Source organism: Vidua chalybeata, chromosome 14 (assembly GCF_026979565.1).
Source record: "Vidua chalybeata isolate OUT-0048 chromosome 14, bVidCha1 merged haplotype, whole genome shotgun sequence".
In the NCBI taxonomy this organism is placed as follows: Eukaryota; Metazoa; Chordata; class Aves; order Passeriformes; family Viduidae; genus Vidua; species Vidua chalybeata.
Window position 1 is genome coordinate 521,965 of NC_071543.1, and position 16,041 is coordinate 538,005.

The following is a 16,041-nucleotide window of genomic DNA, read 5'->3' on the forward strand; positions in this document are numbered from 1 at the left end:
GTCCCCAGCTGGTATTCGTGCCAGGGCTACATCCCAAGGTGCAGAGGGGCAGGAGTAGGGTGCTGGTGACTGGCACAATCCCTGCTGGTCTGTGCAGGCTGCGGCATCGGTGTCTCCTCCTGGGGAGCAGCCAGCAAGGGGAGGTTTTCACTGCCAAGGACCACCTCCTCTTCCCCCAGCTCCCCGCCTGCCTCAGTCTCTCCGTGGAGACGCGGTGATGAGGGAGGTCCTCGGCAGCTCCCACTCTCCCCTCCATCTGTTCAGTGCTCCACACTGCTGCGCCGAGCACTCATTTGAGGAACACCAGCCTCTCCTCCGGCCAGCATCCCTCTGCCCCCTGAGCCAGGCACCCCGGGGTGTGAGAGATGCTGTAAGGGCTCCTGCGCCCCAGGCAGTCCCGCGGCTGGGGGCAGCCATTTAAGGAGGGCTGGCAGCAAGCAGTTGCCCACGGGGGAAAGACGCAGGGTTTGATTTCCCACAGGGCAACTCTGGCCTCGGCTTCAGCATAGCGGGAGGCATCGACAACCCCCATGTTCCAGATGACCCGGGTATCTTCATCACCAAGATCATCCCCGGGGGAGCAGCAGCCATGGATGGCCGTCTTGGGTGAGTACAGGGCTGGGGGAACGGCCAGGCTGTCACCCAGGATCTCTGCACGGACCCCCTAGGCCTAGCCCCTTTTCCCAACACGGTCTCTGGCCTCCATATGTCTCTTTCCCACAGCCAGATCCCCTCAGGACAGGGCTGTCCGCCGTCGTTGGCCACCTCCTGTCTGTAGCCACCCGTCCTCCCCTCCCTGTATCAGGCTCCTGCTCCCACCCATCCCACTACAGCCCAGGGCAGGGATCCAGCCTTCCTTCTCATCTCCCACCTCCGTCAGGGTTGCACTGTAGGGACCAGCTCCGCTCTCCCCTGCTTTGGGGTGGATCCCTTTCTCACCCCAGCAGGGCGTGATCTGGCCAGCCTGAGCAACTCTCATTTGTGTGGCTGGAGGAGGGTGACAGAGGGTGACCCGAGGAGGGTGGCACGGCCCGGCAGTTCCCCAGGGATGCTCAGGGCCACCCTGTGCCCACAGGGTGAACGACTGCGTGCTGCGGGTGAACGACGTGGACGTCTCCGAGGTTGTGCACAGCAAAGCTGTGGAGGCCCTGAAGGAAGCAGGCCCCGTGGTGCGGCTTGTGGTACGGCGCCGGCAGCCCCCGCCAGAGACCATCATGGAGGTTAACCTGATGAAGGGCCCCAAAGGTGAACCCCTCACTCTGCTGACTTGGCCAGGGTGCCCCGCTGCCCCACGGAACAGTGTGGGGCGACCCCTCGGTGCGAGATGTCACGGGATGCAGGGTGGCCTCGTGGGGGGTGCAGGGTGGCACTGCTGCAGTGCAGGATGCTGCAGGGTGGCCGAGCAGCGTGGAATGCTGTGGGGCGTGGGGTATGGGACAGACCCACAATGCTGTGCATGGTGGCCAGGCTGGCCCCAGGCAGCAGCGGGGTGGCCCGTTGCCTGCTGAGTTTGGGCAGGGTGTGAAGCCCAGTGAGGCACAGGGGCTGTGGTGCCAGCCCGTGACTCTGTCTATCTGTCTGTCCCTCACTTGCATTTTCACCCTCCCTTCAGGCCTGGGGTTCAGCATTGCAGGGGGCATCGGGAACCAGCACATCCCTGGGGACAACAGCATTTACATCACCAAGATCATCGAGGGAGGTGCTGCCCAAAAGGACGGGCGCCTGCAGATCGGGGACCGGCTGCTTGCGGTAAGCCCCGTGGCCACAGCCAGCTGTGAGGCGGAGCTGAACAGGTTCCACTGCGATGCAGTGTTGATCCTGAACCCCAGCGCCCCTCCTGTCAGCAGCTTCACCCCTTTTCCTGGGGCTCCAGCTGGGACGTTGCTGTGGGAGGGCAGGCACAGTAATGGCTGCAGGCAGGAGGGCCAAACCCAAGGCGATGGGACCATGCCTCTGGAGCTCCTGTGGAAAACCCCTCCCGCAGGGCTGCCCTGGTCCCTGCCCTCCTGCTCAGCCAGCACTCTCCCTCTGGCAGGTGAATAACACAAACCTGCAGGACGTGCGGCACGAGGAGGCGGTGGCCGCCCTGAAGAACACCTCTGACATGGTGTACCTGAAAGTGGCCAAGCCCGGCAACGTCCACCTCAACGACATGTACGCGCCCCCCGACTACGCCAGCAGTACGTACACCGCAGGGCACGCGGGGCTGCGGGGCACCTGAGCCTGTTGGGCTGGGGAGCGGGGCCGGGCTGGTCTCCATGTCATCACTGTGTATGGGTTTCTGCTCCTGACGACCTTCTCCTCCCCTGCAGCCTTCTCAGCCATGGCCGACAACCACATAAGCCATAACTCCAGCCTGGGCTACCTGGGCAGTGTTGAGAGCAAGCCTGCCTATCCCATCCCTCCCCAGGTGACTCCGTCCCGGTACTCGCCTATCCCTCGGCACATGATCGGAGACGATGACTTCACCAGGTGGGTACCAGGCAGGAGCATCCCTGTCGTGCTCCTCCTCATTCCCTCATTTTCCCTCTGTGGTGGTTTGATGTCATCCCCACTGCCAGTGCAGAGCCTCGAAAGGCCGTTTGTAGGTGCGTGGTGCAATGCCTGAGGTCCCTGTAATGAGCTCTGTGCTCACCCCCCTGAGACCAGCCCTTCTGTGTCAATCACTGGCTGGCTGCATTCACTCCCTCTCCATTCCCTCTCCTACTCTTTCACAAGCCTTACACAACTGCATTTCAGCTTCATCCTCTTGCTTATTTTTATAATACCTGGAATACAAGGTGTTCCCTGCCCTTATGGTGCCATCCAGCAGTGCCACAGGCTCCCAGGATGTTCCCAGGTGGAGCTGTGCCGGGTGTGAAGGACCAGGGGGAGCGTAGCCCTGCAAACAAGTGGGGCCCCTCCCATGATCCCTGAGACTGGCATCCCAAACCACCTGCACTCAGGTGTAATTCCAGTGACTGCCAGCTCCTGGCCTGACAGCCTCCTGTCCAGCCCTGTCCAGCCCCCTTTGCCCCATGCAGAACCCTTTATGCTGCATGAACAGGTTTGTTTCCTGGAGCCAGGAAATAAAAGAGGCGCACAAGGAAAACGTTGCTCTGAGCCTAAATGCAGTATAAAACTTCTCCAAAGCCTCAAGCTGAGGGTGGGAGAGAGAGAGACCTGGAAAGTCCTGCTCTACTAGCTGATTCTTAGAGCTTACCCCCTTCTTGTCACAGCCTTGGGGCCAGTGCTCTGAATGTGCTATCCCCAGGGCCAGGACTGTAGGGCTTAGGCTGATTAATAAGGACCAGCACTCGACTTAGGCTTAGGGCTGGCTCTGCTGTTTGGAACAAGGTTACAGGCTGGTTTTAGGAGTGTGCCTGCAGTGGAAGATGCAGTAGCTTTGTCCAGGATTCTCCCATTCTGCAGGTGAGCGGTGGATGCTGGAGTGGGAGGCCCTGACTTGCGATCTGCTGTCAGGCCTGCCATCCTCCTGGAGAGTGTCTGCACTCATCTTTGTCACGGGACTGCCTCACTTCTTGGTGCTCAGCCACAGCTGGGTGTCCCTGCACGCCGTGACCAGTGCAGCACTGTCTTCCACCCTCACCCACCTCTCCCACTGGTCTTGGCACCAGCAATGCCACTTCTAGAGCCTGTTTCTGGCACTGCATCCTCAGCAGGTGTAGCAACTTCTGTGCTGTCAGGGCAGGAGTAGTGCTGTCTGCCATTACAGTGCACCACAGAAGGGACTGAGTCACAATATTTGGAAAACACACCGGAGACCCTGCTCCCAGCAGGGTGTCCCTTCTCGCACGTGCCAACATTCCCGTTTAGAGAGCAGAAAGAGCAACCCAGCTTAGGCTTAGCCAGTGGCAATGGCACAATGAGGGCTCAGCAGTGGCTCGGCAGTGCCAGTGGCACGGTGATGGCTTGGCAGTGGTTCAGTGGGGGCTTGTCAGTGGCCATGGCACGGCGATGACTCGCCCTGATGCAGCACGTGCTGGTGGCCACTAGAGGATGGTGCTGCCTTATGGAGGGCCCCGCTGCAGGCAGGCTGGCACCTCTGGGCCAGTGTGCCCAGACAACCCCCTCTGCCCAGCAGATCCACAGCCCGCAGCGGGCTCAGCGCTTGGCTCGTGCTTCCCAGGGCAGTGCTGGAAGCCTCCTGTGCATTGCTGACCCCCCAGGACAGCTCCATCGCTGCAGGTCCGTTGGCACCAAGACTGTGCACTGGGGACCGGTGTGGTCCAAGTGCAACTCACTGGTGTGGGGAACGGCAGCAGCTGCCCTGAAAAAGAAGCTGTCCCCCGTGAGGCTCTTGCCAGCCATTCCTTAGGAAAAGCAGAGGTCCAGTATCCAGCCTCTCCCCCTCCCATGGGCACGAGTGCTACTTAGATGTGGATGTAGCTCCAGTGACCCTCATGTCCTGCAGCACCGTGGGCTGGGAACCAAAGAATCTGTTCTCCAGTGAGCTCCACCACAGCAACCCAGACCCAGCACAGTCCCACAGGATCCCCCCAGCTGCTCTGTGCCAAGGCCCCAGTGTTAACACTGTGACATTCAGCATGGGATCTGTCTGGATGATCTGTGTCATGCCTCCTGTGAGGAGGATGGAAGCCAAGAGTGCACGTCAGGACTGAGACCTGTGATGTACCTGTCTGGGGCTGCATTTCCTCCCCTCATTCTTGCAGGGTCTCTTTACCTTCCACCAAACCGTCTGGTCCTCACGGGTGCTGGGGATGCTTCCCCCTACACTGAGCTGAGGTCGTGCTTCCCGCACACTGCTTGGGCAGCAGCAAAGCCCAAGGGGCAGAGCGAGTTCATCTCCTGGTTGGAGGCAGGGTTTGACCGGTTTATTCCCCTAGGAGAACTCCAGCCCTAGGCACAGCTTTGCTGCAGAGGGACTGATGGCTGCAGCCCTCCCTGCCCTCTCACAGCTGCCCCGAAGCCAAGCACTGGTAACATGTTAAGGACTTGGGGTTGAGCATCTTTTGACGGAATATCTCCATGGTTTTCCTGATCTCCTGGATCTGGTGTGTTCCAGCCCCCCCCACCCCAGTGCCCCAGGGTTCTCTCTGCACAAGTCTGCCAGCATTTTAGGGTGCCTCACTCAGTGCCGTGCCTGGGCTCCAGCATCTCTCCTAACATAACCCAGAGATTTCCCTCTGATACCTGGCAGGTGAGTGGTTGATCAGGCTGCTGAGCTCAATGGTCCCTGTGGTACCCAAGGAAGTGCCCAGGATCCAACCACAACGGATGCACTGATGGTCTCCAGTGTCATGTTGGCTTACAATCACCACCAGCCTGTGCTAATTGTCTGGTATAATTTATTCCTTATTTCAGTCCAGAGCTTGATCTGGGAGCTGCCGTTGTTCCCATCACATTGTTTTTTTCCCCCAGACAAAACCTGACGCAGGAGTTTTGCGATGCCAGGCTGTCTTTCTGCTTTTGCCTGCCTTTTGTTTGAGCTGTGACAGAATTAAGTAATCAAAAAACATAGTATTTCTGTTGAGCTGTGCAGAGTCTGTGGCACTGGAGGGGTGCAGGGGGTTGTAGGCACGCTTGCCATGCTGTGGAGGGGCCTGATCCCACCCTCTTGGCTCATGGCATGTGATGCCACCATGCAGTTCAGTGTTTCTGTGTGTCATTTCACTGTGGATGCTCTGTCTCTGTCCATGCTGTGTTTCTTGTCACACTGCCTGCCGCTTCTTCTGGTTTATCAGTCTCCACAGTGCTGAGGGCTGAGTCACACCAGGCTGCACTCGGGTGACTCCAGCCCCACCAATGTGCCACCAACCCTGGGCACAGAAAAGCCCGTCACCAGCTTTGCTGCTCCTCACCCCGATGTCTCCCTGTCCATTATGTGTCCTTCCAGGGAGCCCCGGAAAATCATCCTGCAAAAAGGCTCCACCGGCCTGGGCTTCAACATTGTTGGAGGGGAAGATGGCGAGGGGATCTTTGTGTCCTTCATCCTGGCTGGAGGCCCTGCTGACCTCAGCGGGGAGCTGCGGAGGGGAGACCGTATCCTTTCGGTGAGTTGGTGGGGCACCCACAGCCCCGGGTGGGCACCTGTCCCCTGCCAGCCGAAGCACGGTTCTGTGGGATTCGTACCGGGTGCCAGTGTGTTGGCACGGCGCGGGTGATGCCGTGGGGGCAGCCCCGGTGCCTGGGCCGGCCGGGGGCAGGTACCGGGGATGCCGGTACTGGAAGTGCCAGTACCAGGCGTGGTACTGGGGGCGCGGTGGCAGAGTGATGAGGCTCTGAGAGTGTGGCTACCGTGGCTACCGGTACAGAGGCGGGGCAGCGGGGCCGAGGCGCAGGGCAGACCCCCGTGGTTCGTGCCCGCGTGGGTCTGGTTCAGCGGAGCCGCTCTGTCCCGGCAGGTGAACGGCGTGAATCTCCGCAACGCCACGCACGAGCAGGCGGCGGCGGCGCTGAAGCGGGCGGGGCAGACGGTGACCATCATCGCGCAGTACCGGCCCGAAGGTACCGGGTCGGGACCGGGACCGGGACCGGGACCGGGACCGGGACGGGGCGAGTGGGACATGCAGATGAGGGGCGGGGCCATGCAGATGAGGGGGCGGGGCATGGCCGGCGCGCCGTCGAGAGGCCGGGGCGGGGGAGGCTGCGGGCGAGGCGCCGCCGGGGGCGTGGCCCGGGGGCGGGGCGGGTGCCGATTGGCCGGCGCGCGGGGGGGGCGGGGCCGCGGCGTCCCGCCGGCCGTGGCTGCGCGGCTTTGTGTGAGGGCCGGGCGGGTGCGGGGCCGCGGCCGCCCCGCCTGCAGGTGAGCGCTCAGCGCCGCACGGGCAGCCCCGCCGAGACCCCGCCGGTAGCGGGGCCGCGAGGGGGCTCGACGGGCCGGGGTTCGTTTTTCGGGGGAGGGGGAAGAGCTCTGCTCGCCGGAGGGCGTCGCCGCGAGGCCCGGCTCCGTGGGGGTCCCAGGGGCCTCGCGGGAGGGACCCCGCGGTCAGGAGAGCTGAGGGGTCCTGGAGGGCAACCGCGGTGCGGGTGGGGCTGGAACCGGGGCGTCGCTGCTGACTTGGAGTTCGTCCCCACCTCTGAGCATCCCACCTGGGGCGCCACCCCGAGCGTTTCGTTATCGCTGGATTCCGATTCCCCCGCAGCGGCTGGGGCTGCTGGTCCCGCTGAGGGAAGGGAGCGGGCAGCTGCCTGCACAAAGCTTCCCTGGGCGGTAGCGCTGGAGCGTGGCCCGTGCGCCGGGAGGGTGCCCCGCCGGCCGGCGAGGGGCCGGGGATGATCCCGGGCCTGCGGCCGTGCCCAGGACGGCACCGTGCACGTGCTGGGATGCAGCCGTTCCCATCCGCTGGAAAACGTGTCTCTCCTGGGCCCCAGTGGCTTTCTCCACCAGCTATTCTAGTCCTCTCCAAGGGGGCCGATGTCCCCCGCTAGGCATGCCCTTCGTCTTGTGCCTCCTGTGTGGCATTGCTGGGCGATGTCCTGCTGGTCCCTGTGTCCACTGCTCCTCCATCCCACGGCAGAGGCCATTGGGGTGTGGAGTCATCGGTGCTGCTCAGGGCTGTGCTGTGGGTGTGGGGTTTGTTTGTTTTGGCTTTTTTTTTTTTTTTTTTTGCTTTCTTTCCAGGAAGCGCTTCATGTTCTTGTATTTCTGGCTCCCTTTGCCACTTGAGATTTGGCAAAGACACCAACCAAGAGTGGTTCTTAAATGTCAAACTGGACAAGATGTTTTGAAACCGCCTTAGACCGAGGCGGAAATGTCAGTGTGTTGTAGCTGGTGACTTTCCATGTCCCTGATGGTTCCTGGCACGTGTGGGCAGCAGCACCCGGCACAGGGGCTGCAGCCATCTCAGGAGGCAGTGTTGTGGCTGTGGACTACAGGCTGTTGTAGCTTGGAAGTTGCCCTCAGCGCTCCAGAGGCTTGAAGGGCTGGGAATTATGGAGAAAGATCTCCCTGGTGTGAGCCCCCAGTGTGGGTGAGGCTGGACCCACTCAATGGGCCACGTACTCTCAAATGTTTGCCTTTTCTATGTTTGTCACGTGGAAAGAGCAGGAGAGCTGGGTTGTAGGATGCCAAAGGAGGACATGCTGGTGGAAAGGAGATTTGAGAATTTCTTCCCTGCTAGCAGAGGCAGAGGATGGCACCTGTCTCTCATACCTGAGCGTGGGCAGGGCTTGCCTTGGGGTGCCGGGGGAGCGCAGTGTGCTCTGTGTCTGACCTTGCTGGGGCTCCAAGGGGGAAGAGAGGCTGCTTGTGCAGGTCTCGGGGGATGAGGGGCCCTCCCTGTTTTGTCCTGCCAGACACTAGGAGGGAAAAGAAGCAAAGACCAAACCAAGAAAGGTTAGAAAGAGCAGCTGCTGTCCTGCCTTTCTTCTGAGCACCAGCACCTTTGACCAGTGCTGCCTGCTGTCGAGGAGGGGGAGTGATGGTTCCTCGGAGTTTTTGTGAGGTCCATTCCCTCTGAGCACTTCTCCCCCGACCTTTGCCTGCTGCTATCACCACCACCTGGATTTAGCAATTCCCTCTTCTCACACGCCATCCAACAAAGCTTTGACGTTCCTCACCTGAAAATACGAAAAGTTGCATTATGGCCTTTCTCAGAGTCAGTCCGTTCAAAGGGGAGTTCCAGGGCTGTGCAATGAGTTCTGAAAGCTTCTGAGCTTTCCCTATGGCTGTGCTTCCTTCTGCTTTCCAAGGCCTGTGGAGGAGTCTGTGCAGAGGGAAAGTGTCTGGGGCCAGGGTGCTAACTAAAACTCCAGGCTGAAGCTGTCGGTAGTTTTGCAAGTGGCTGGGCTGAAACCTGTGACCGAGCATTTCTGGGCTCTGCTGGTGTCCCAGCCTGGGCAGAAGTGTTTGGATACAGGGCTTTATGTGTACTCAGGAGCTGCTTTCCAACGTAGCTCCCCTGTCTGCCAACGTCTTTCCTTTGTGCTGTCTCCTGGTGCCCCGATGCAGACCCACGGCTTTGTTGGCCTGCTGGGCGTGTTTGCAGGTGTGTCCCACACGTGCTGCTTCTGGGATCCTTGGGGCAGGCAGGTGACCCCTGCCTGTTGATAGTGGTCTATAGCATGTGTACACTTAGGGATTACACTCACAGCATGGAGCTCACCCCAGGGGACAGAATCGGGCCCTGCTCTAGGAACACCCACACCCTGGAAAAGGAAAAGCAGTGGGAGGGTACAGTGGTGTTTTTATCGAGCTGCTGAGTGAGAAGAGCAAACATCCTGGCACGCAGCGCAATGGCACTCACAGCAAGAGGTGCCGGCTCACCTGTTAAATACTTTTCAGTCTTGATAAGCGTGTCCTGAACGTGTTGAACACTGTGGAGATCAGCCCTGGCTCATCTCCCTGCTGCTGCACCCTGGGCAAGCTTCCTGGGAGAGTTTCAGCTGCACAGGAGGTCTTCCAGAGTCAAGGTGCAGAGCTGAGGCAGCCCTAAGTTAGGGAGCAAAGGCAGGAGCACTCCTTGCTGGGGGTGATCTGCTGGCAAGTGTCTTAGACTGCTCTAATGTGCAGTTAAAAGCGTGCCCATGGCACCTGGGAGTACCCTGTGCTCAGTCCTGGGGTAACCTTGTCTCCCCTGCTCCGGGAAGGAGGTAGTGGGGCTTTGGGGCTCGCTGCTCCTCTGCTCTCTGCCCTCCCACAGCTGGAGCAAATCTGGGTTGGTGACTCCTTGGAAGACCCTTCCTAGGGCAAGATTGTGTTTGCTCTCTGGGGATTAAAGCCAGAGCAGCCCCTGTGTCCTTCAGTTTGCCGCAGCCAGCCTGCTTTGTGCTTCTTGCCATGTTAGTGGGCTTTTCCAACCCCTCCAAGCAGTGTGACCACTCCAACAAAACTAGGAAAGGCTCTTTCCGTGAAGTGCCCCAGCTGAAATGGGGGCATTTGATTACTTTGCCCTTGGGCTGCTTGCAGGGGGGTGCATATGCCATTTCTGGCAGGGCAGTGGCACCCACAAGTTGCACTTCCCAATATCCCCACCCTGATGCTAGGGGTGGAGAAATCTCCTTTTGCCCTATGTTTCCTCTCCAATCCCAGGCAGTGCATCCTCTACACTTCTTGTGGAGAAGAGTGTTGCAGAAGGAGTGAGTCTGTGTAGCAGGAGCAGTGGTCTCCTTAGTGTGGGGTGTGCAGGGAATCTGTGCCCCAGCAGGGTTTGCCATGACCTAGCTGGGTACAAGGGTTATAGTGGTGCTCTCTGGGGGAAACAGCCCTTCTGTACCAAAGAGGGTTTAAGAAGAGGCTGTACCCACTTCTGACAGATGCTGCTGTGGGATTCAAGAGCTTATGGGTATTCCCGGGCAGAATGAGCTGTGTGGGTCAAGAGATGTGGAGTGAGAGGAAGCTCACTTCCCTCTGCTGAGAGCTGCACAAAACCCTGGTGCTGCTTTGGTGGCAGAATTCCGTTTTCTTGTAAAATAAGTGTTGTCCATTTCTTGCTGCATCTGTGTTTCCCTCTGCCAGCAGGAAGGCAGGTGAGGCAGTGGGTGCCCCTTGGCATGGGACAGCCAGGGATTCTCATGGTCTCCACATTAGGCACCTGACCCAGCCTGGTGTTGCAGCAACTCTGGGTGTTGCATGGCAGGAGAAGGGGCTTCGCACGGAGTTTCTGTGAGCCGCTTAGCAGTTTTTGTGTGTATTGCCTTTTTTTTTTTTTTTTTTTTTTTTTTTTTTTCAATCCTTAAGTAAAAAATGTATCTTTGGCAACTGGGTGTAGCAGGGGGATACCCAGTCTGTAGGGCTGGAGAGTCAGAAAATGCTGAGCTGCAGCTGCATCATCCCATAACCCCAGCCCTGCTTTTGTCTGCACTGACAGTCCATGGGAGAGGGGCTGGCTCCCAAACAAAGCCCACGGAGCATTTAGGACCGTGTTACTGCTCCCCCCATGTGATGTAGCTCCACAGGCCCAGCACAGTTGTGCTCTGCTCTGCAGCGAGCACTTGCCTCCACAGGTGAGCTGCAATGCTCCCCTCCCCAGAATTAAAACCCAAGCCACATCTAAACCACTAGGTTGTGGACAAGACTTTCTAGGCAAGTCTTGCAGCACAGATGAGCCTGGTCTTCTCTCACGTGTAATGCAGGATGTGCCCAAGGGACAGAATCGAGGATGTGAGGCAAGATCTGGCAGTGTGGGCTGTGCCAGTGCCAGCAGCTTTCCTGGAGCTGCAGTTGCACTTTCCTCATTCGGCCCTGGGTAGGGAGGCCAGGTGCCTCCACCCTCTGCATGTCAGCCTGACCTTTACACCCAGCTGAAGGTCGGGCTGGTGCTGCCGTGGCGGCTGCTCCTGCCCAGCTGCCTGGTAGGAAGGTGCTGGTGTCTTCTGGAGGGTTCCCCAGCTCTTCCTGCACATCTCTGCCACTGGGATGTAGAAGCAAAAAGGTGAATTCCTCCTCCCTGCTCCTCTTCCAAGGGCAGGGACTTTGTGTTTTGCCTCGCTTTTCCCATTCCTGCTGAGGAGAAGATCTTTGCTGCCAGCAAATCGGTAGCTGGGCGCTCCCCCAATGGCTGCGGTCGTGTCTCACTGCTCCAGCTGGTGGGCAGTGGTCTCCTGGTGGGGCTTTTGCTCTCTCTCCATGTTTTGAACTGCTCTGTAGGTCAGCAGCTTGCCAAGTCCTGCACAGCCTTTCCCTCGAAGAGCTGCAGCCCAGCAGCAGTGGAGGTCACAGCAGCCATTGCCTGAGCTGCTGTGCGGGAAGTTGTGGTGGGGTTGGGAGCAGCTGGAACCCTGCCTGCTCCAAATGCCCTGCCTGGACTCCTGAGTTCTTCAGCTTTGTCGTCCCTCATGTGCGGGGACAGGCAGGCTCGTGGGCGAGGTGCCTGGTGGGCAGGCCTGGCTGGGCATGGGGATCAGCCCGGGCGCAGCCGTGCCTGCACTGACCAGCCCTGTCCCCACAGAGTACAGCCGCTTCGAGTCCAAGATTCACGACCTGCGGGAGCAGATGATGAACAGCAGCATGAGCTCCGGCTCCGGCTCGCTGCGGACAAGCGAGAAGAGATCGCTCTATGTCCGGTAAGGCCCCGCCTGCCCCCGGCCGGGGCGGGCGCGCCGCGGCCCCGAGGGGTGCGGGGGGTGGCTCCGGCTCGGCCTGGGCTGTGCCCTGCCTCGGGGGACGGCGTGCCCGGGGCCTGGGCACAAGGCCTGGAGGGTGCAGCAGGGAGAGCGGGGCTTTGTGCACTGGGTTGTCAAGGCTGGGTACTCGAGTGCCTCTCCCAAGGACCGCTCCAGTGTGGAAAACAGCGGTGTCTGCAGAGCCTGGGTGGCTGCTGGCCAGCACACCGAGGACCACAGGAAAACAGGGAAATGGTAGACATCCAGCCCTGCTTCTGCCCCAAGCAGCTCGTGGCAGCTTTCAGGGCCCTCTCCTCGAGCCAGCTAACTGGCTTCTCCTTGTCTCGTCCTGCCATTCCTGTGGCAGGATCTGGCTGGATGGGAGATGAGCTCTTAGGAGGATTATTGCTCTGAGCCCTCAGAGCACTTTTGGTCTGGAGCCAGGTGCAGGACAGGCAGGCAGGGGTTAAACAGCCATGCAGCTCAAACTGCTGCAAGTCCTGTGCGGACAGGACAATCCCTGCCTGCCTCCTGCCACCTCCTGCCACCTCCTGCCTGCCACAGCACCTGTGGGATGAGCACTAATGAGTAATTTTAACTTGGTAATTAAAATAATCCTGTAAATCCTAACCCTGCACAGCCTGTTGCAGGTGAGGCTGGCAGGAGCAAGGGATGCTTCTTCTCCTTCCTTGTGAGAAGATGGCAAGGACCAAGGCTGCATAAGCCTCAGCTTGCATCTCCCACTGCATGGCTGATCCATGCAGAGGGACTTCAGGCATGGTGGATATGTTGCAAGCCCAGTATGGCAGGAGGGGAGAGCTGCAGCTCTGGGTTCCTGCAGTTCACACCTTCCCACAAGTCTCTGCAAGCATCTGGCTTGATTTAGCATCTCAGGGCTTCCTGGGGGTGTGCAACGAGCTGGGTGCAGTGTTGAATAAACATCATCTTGTTAGTCCTGCCCTCACTGCCCTGCTGTCCTGTGAACACCCTCATGTGGGGAGGAGGGTTTAGGCTGGGTCCAGCTTGAGTTGAGCCTGTTCTCTGCCTGGAAAGCTGCTCATGTATCAAAGTATTCTTGTGAACCAGAGAGCTCCCTGTTGCCTCCACGCTACTCATAGCATTTCTTAATTCTTGGTTCATCCCCCCCATGGGTCTTTGGAGGCCTCCACAGCACCGTATCCCCTCACACATACCCAGGTAGAGCTGGGCTGTGCCTTGCTAAGAGGGTGATCCCAGAGGAGAGCTTTTCCCCAGTATGACCCATCACAACACTCTGCTCGACAGACACCCTGCAAACGTGCTTGAAAGAGCTGCTGGGTGCCCAGGCTGCCCCAGCCCTTCTGGGCGGGGTAGTTTCAAGCACAGTTTACCCGAAACCAGCTGAGCTGCTGTGCTGTGGACAGGACTTCAATTACAGGACTTGCTACCCAGCTGCTTGAGTCAGCCCTGTGTGGCTGCATTGCATCCTATGTGCTGTGGAAGGGCTGGAGCTGGGCACCCAGGTGCCTGCTGGAGCTGATTTGGGGGTGCTGGAGTTTTGTGTAGCAAAGGCAGGTTCACATCCTGCCTGTCACTCCCTGCACTGCCACAGGGCAAAGTCTGCCAGCCCTGGGGCTGTGCTGAGTGGGGATAGAGGTCAGGCAGGCATTGTGCCTGGGCACCAGGAGGAAGCCGTGGGAATCCTTGGCACCGCTTCCTTGCCCTCCAGCCAAGGCATCTGCTCTCCTGGCCGCGAGTGCTGTGAGCTGGCCTGGGGACAGAGCGGAGCTGCCGTCTGGCCCCCGCGCCCCCGGAGGAGCACGGAGCCACCACGGTGGGTCCTGCGTGCCAGCACAGCCAGGGCCGGCCTGCTGGAGCACCGTGCCTTGGGGTGGCCAGTGCCTCCTGTGCTGGCTCTGCAGGTGTCCTGCCCGTGCAGAGATCCTGCTGTACCTGTCCTGGGGTGCCGGTGGCTGCTGCGGGAGGAGCACGGGCCCTGTGCCGCTCTGCAGAGCAGGGGCCATGGAGTGGGCAGGGCTCCTCACAGCCTGCCTGGCTTTGGGAACCGGCCTGACCAGTTCCCCGGGGCCTTGCCCAGCGGCACTGACCTCACAACTGCCTGTCAGCCACGTGCAAGCCTTATCTTCTGGCCTGGAGCTGCCTGCAAGGCTCAATTACCTCTGGCCAAAGCACTCCTTGGTGCTCTGCTGCCAGCTCCAGCCACGCTGCCCTGCAGAGAGAGCAGGCACAAGAGCTGGCCCAGCCCTGAGCAAGCCGGACAAGGAGAACAGATCTGGTGGCTGAATGTATCTGGATGCATAGGGCACGTTGGGTGTTGTCCCAAAGAGCCCTCCCCATGGGGCAGCCCTTCTTCTTCCCATTCAAGAGTCAACCCCAAGTGTCCTGAAAGCACTACCCTGGCAGAAATGCCCTCCAAGCTCTGCTGCTCCACAGGGATATGCCACGTGATCCCACAGCCCTTCCACTTAAAGTGTGCTTTTAGATCCCCTTTGGAGTCCCCACAGTGGAAGAGGGTAATGAGCAGAACAGAGGATGTCTCTCCTGCTTGAAGAAGGTTTATCAGGGCCAGGATACCAGCAGCAAGCCAGTGTTTGCAGTGCCTGGGCCCATGCTGGGCTGGGGGCCAGTGTCCAGGGAGCAAATATAGAGGTTTTGCTGCCAGTACTTTTAGTGGCTCGTTCCTTTCTTTGTCTTTTTGCAAGTTGATGCATCAAAGCAGACACAGTTTGCGTGATCTGACATTAGTGGAATGAGTTGCAGCTGAAGCCACTGAGAGCTGCTTATGGGTAGAGGCTGCAGTGCTGTGTGTGATGTCCGTGTGCAGGAAAAGTATTAGTGCTCCTCTAGTGAAAAACCAAAGTCTTTTCTATAGCTGGTTAGTTTAATTTTGAAGATAATTTTAAACTAAATAAACTGTTCTCAGAGGAGGTGTTTAGGGGTATGAAAGGGATCAGTTGTGGAAGAAGATATATATACTCTGAGATGCATTCCTCATTCACAGGCTCCGTACATAAATAAAGGCTATGCTCAATGCCGTGGTGGTCTGGTGGTCTCTGCCTGTGCAACCACCCACCAGCAGTGGGGTCTGATGTTCCCCATCCCATTCCTTGGCCCTACAGCCACAGAGGGATGGTGGGGAGCAGCCCTCCCACAGGCTGCTGCTGTGAGCCTGGCCCGCTCACTTACCACAGACACTTTGAGTGTGGCTCGTGTGCATCCTGCAGCTGAGGTCAGCAGTGAATTCTCTCAGTCCAGTCTCAGTCACTGTTGTTCCTGCATCGCGCTCTTCAGGGCTTGTGCTGAGCCTGTCAGCCAAGGAATGTGCTCGTGGCTGGCAGCACTGCTCACCTTGGCAGAGCTTGGGTTAAACTTTTTAAGGCACAAAGGTGACAGTGCCCCATGAGTTTAGCACTGCTGCTGCCCTCGCTGCCTGGCCATGCTCAGAGAAGGCATCGCTGCTCTCTGCTCCTCCTCAGAGCCCTGTTTGACTATGACCGGACCCGGGACAGCTGCTTGCCCAGCCAGGGACTCAGCTTCTCCTACGGGGACATCCTGCATGTCATCAATGCCTCTGATGACGAGTGGTGGCAAGCCAGGCTCGTCACACCCCACGGTGAGAGCGAGCAGATCGGGGTCATCCCCAGCAAGAAGAGGTGAGTGTCCATCAGCAGCAGTTGTCACACTTGGGTACCCCAGGGTTTCCCCGAACTCTGCAAGCCCTGCAGCCCCCGGGGCCCTGCTCAGGCTTGGATCTCCTTGTGGTCCCAGCCCACCTGCCCCTGTGTGGCGTGCAGGGCACCTTGGTTGCAGCCTGGGGCTTTGTGCAGGTCTCCCTAGGCAGGTGTTCTCCAAAGCTGGGTGAGACTCCAGGTGAGGAGCAGAGTGGTCAGCCTCCTCTGTGGTCCCTGTAGGGGATGTTGGCCAGTCTGGGTCTCGGTGTGAGAGCAGAGTCACAGCAGCAAGGGCTGCTCCTTGTGTCCTCTGTCAGTCTGTTCAGCTCTGTAGCCAGGTCCCATTGTGAGGTGGGAAGTCACA

General features: G+C 59.2%; 1 protein-coding gene across 15 annotated transcripts in view; it reads left to right on the forward strand.

Annotated features, from left to right (window-relative positions):
- Positions 1–16,041, forward strand: part of DLG3 (discs large MAGUK scaffold protein 3) — a 78,087-nt gene that overhangs the window by 50,559 nt on the left and 11,487 nt on the right. For 13 of the 15 annotated variants that reach the window (XR_008433354.1, XM_053955366.1, XM_053955361.1 and 10 more), the window contains 9 exons: positions 482–606; positions 1,076–1,245; positions 1,613–1,749; positions 2,036–2,180; positions 2,313–2,472; positions 5,858–6,014; positions 6,366–6,468; positions 11,853–11,967; positions 15,483–15,659. Coding sequence is in view for 14 of the 15 variants with exons in the window: in XM_053955366.1 (XP_053811341.1) it covers positions 482–606; positions 1,076–1,245; positions 1,613–1,749; positions 2,036–2,180; positions 2,313–2,472; positions 5,858–6,014; positions 6,366–6,468; positions 11,853–11,967; positions 15,483–15,659 (1,289 nt within the window). In the remaining variant the exon portion in view is untranslated. Of the gene's footprint in view, positions 1–481; positions 607–1,075; positions 1,246–1,612; positions 1,750–2,035; positions 2,181–2,312; positions 2,473–5,857; positions 6,015–6,365; positions 6,469–6,686; positions 6,767–11,243; positions 11,337–11,852; positions 11,968–15,482; positions 15,660–16,041 lie in introns of those variants that run through there. The other 2 variants (XM_053955375.1, XM_053955374.1) reach the window with 2 other exon arrangements.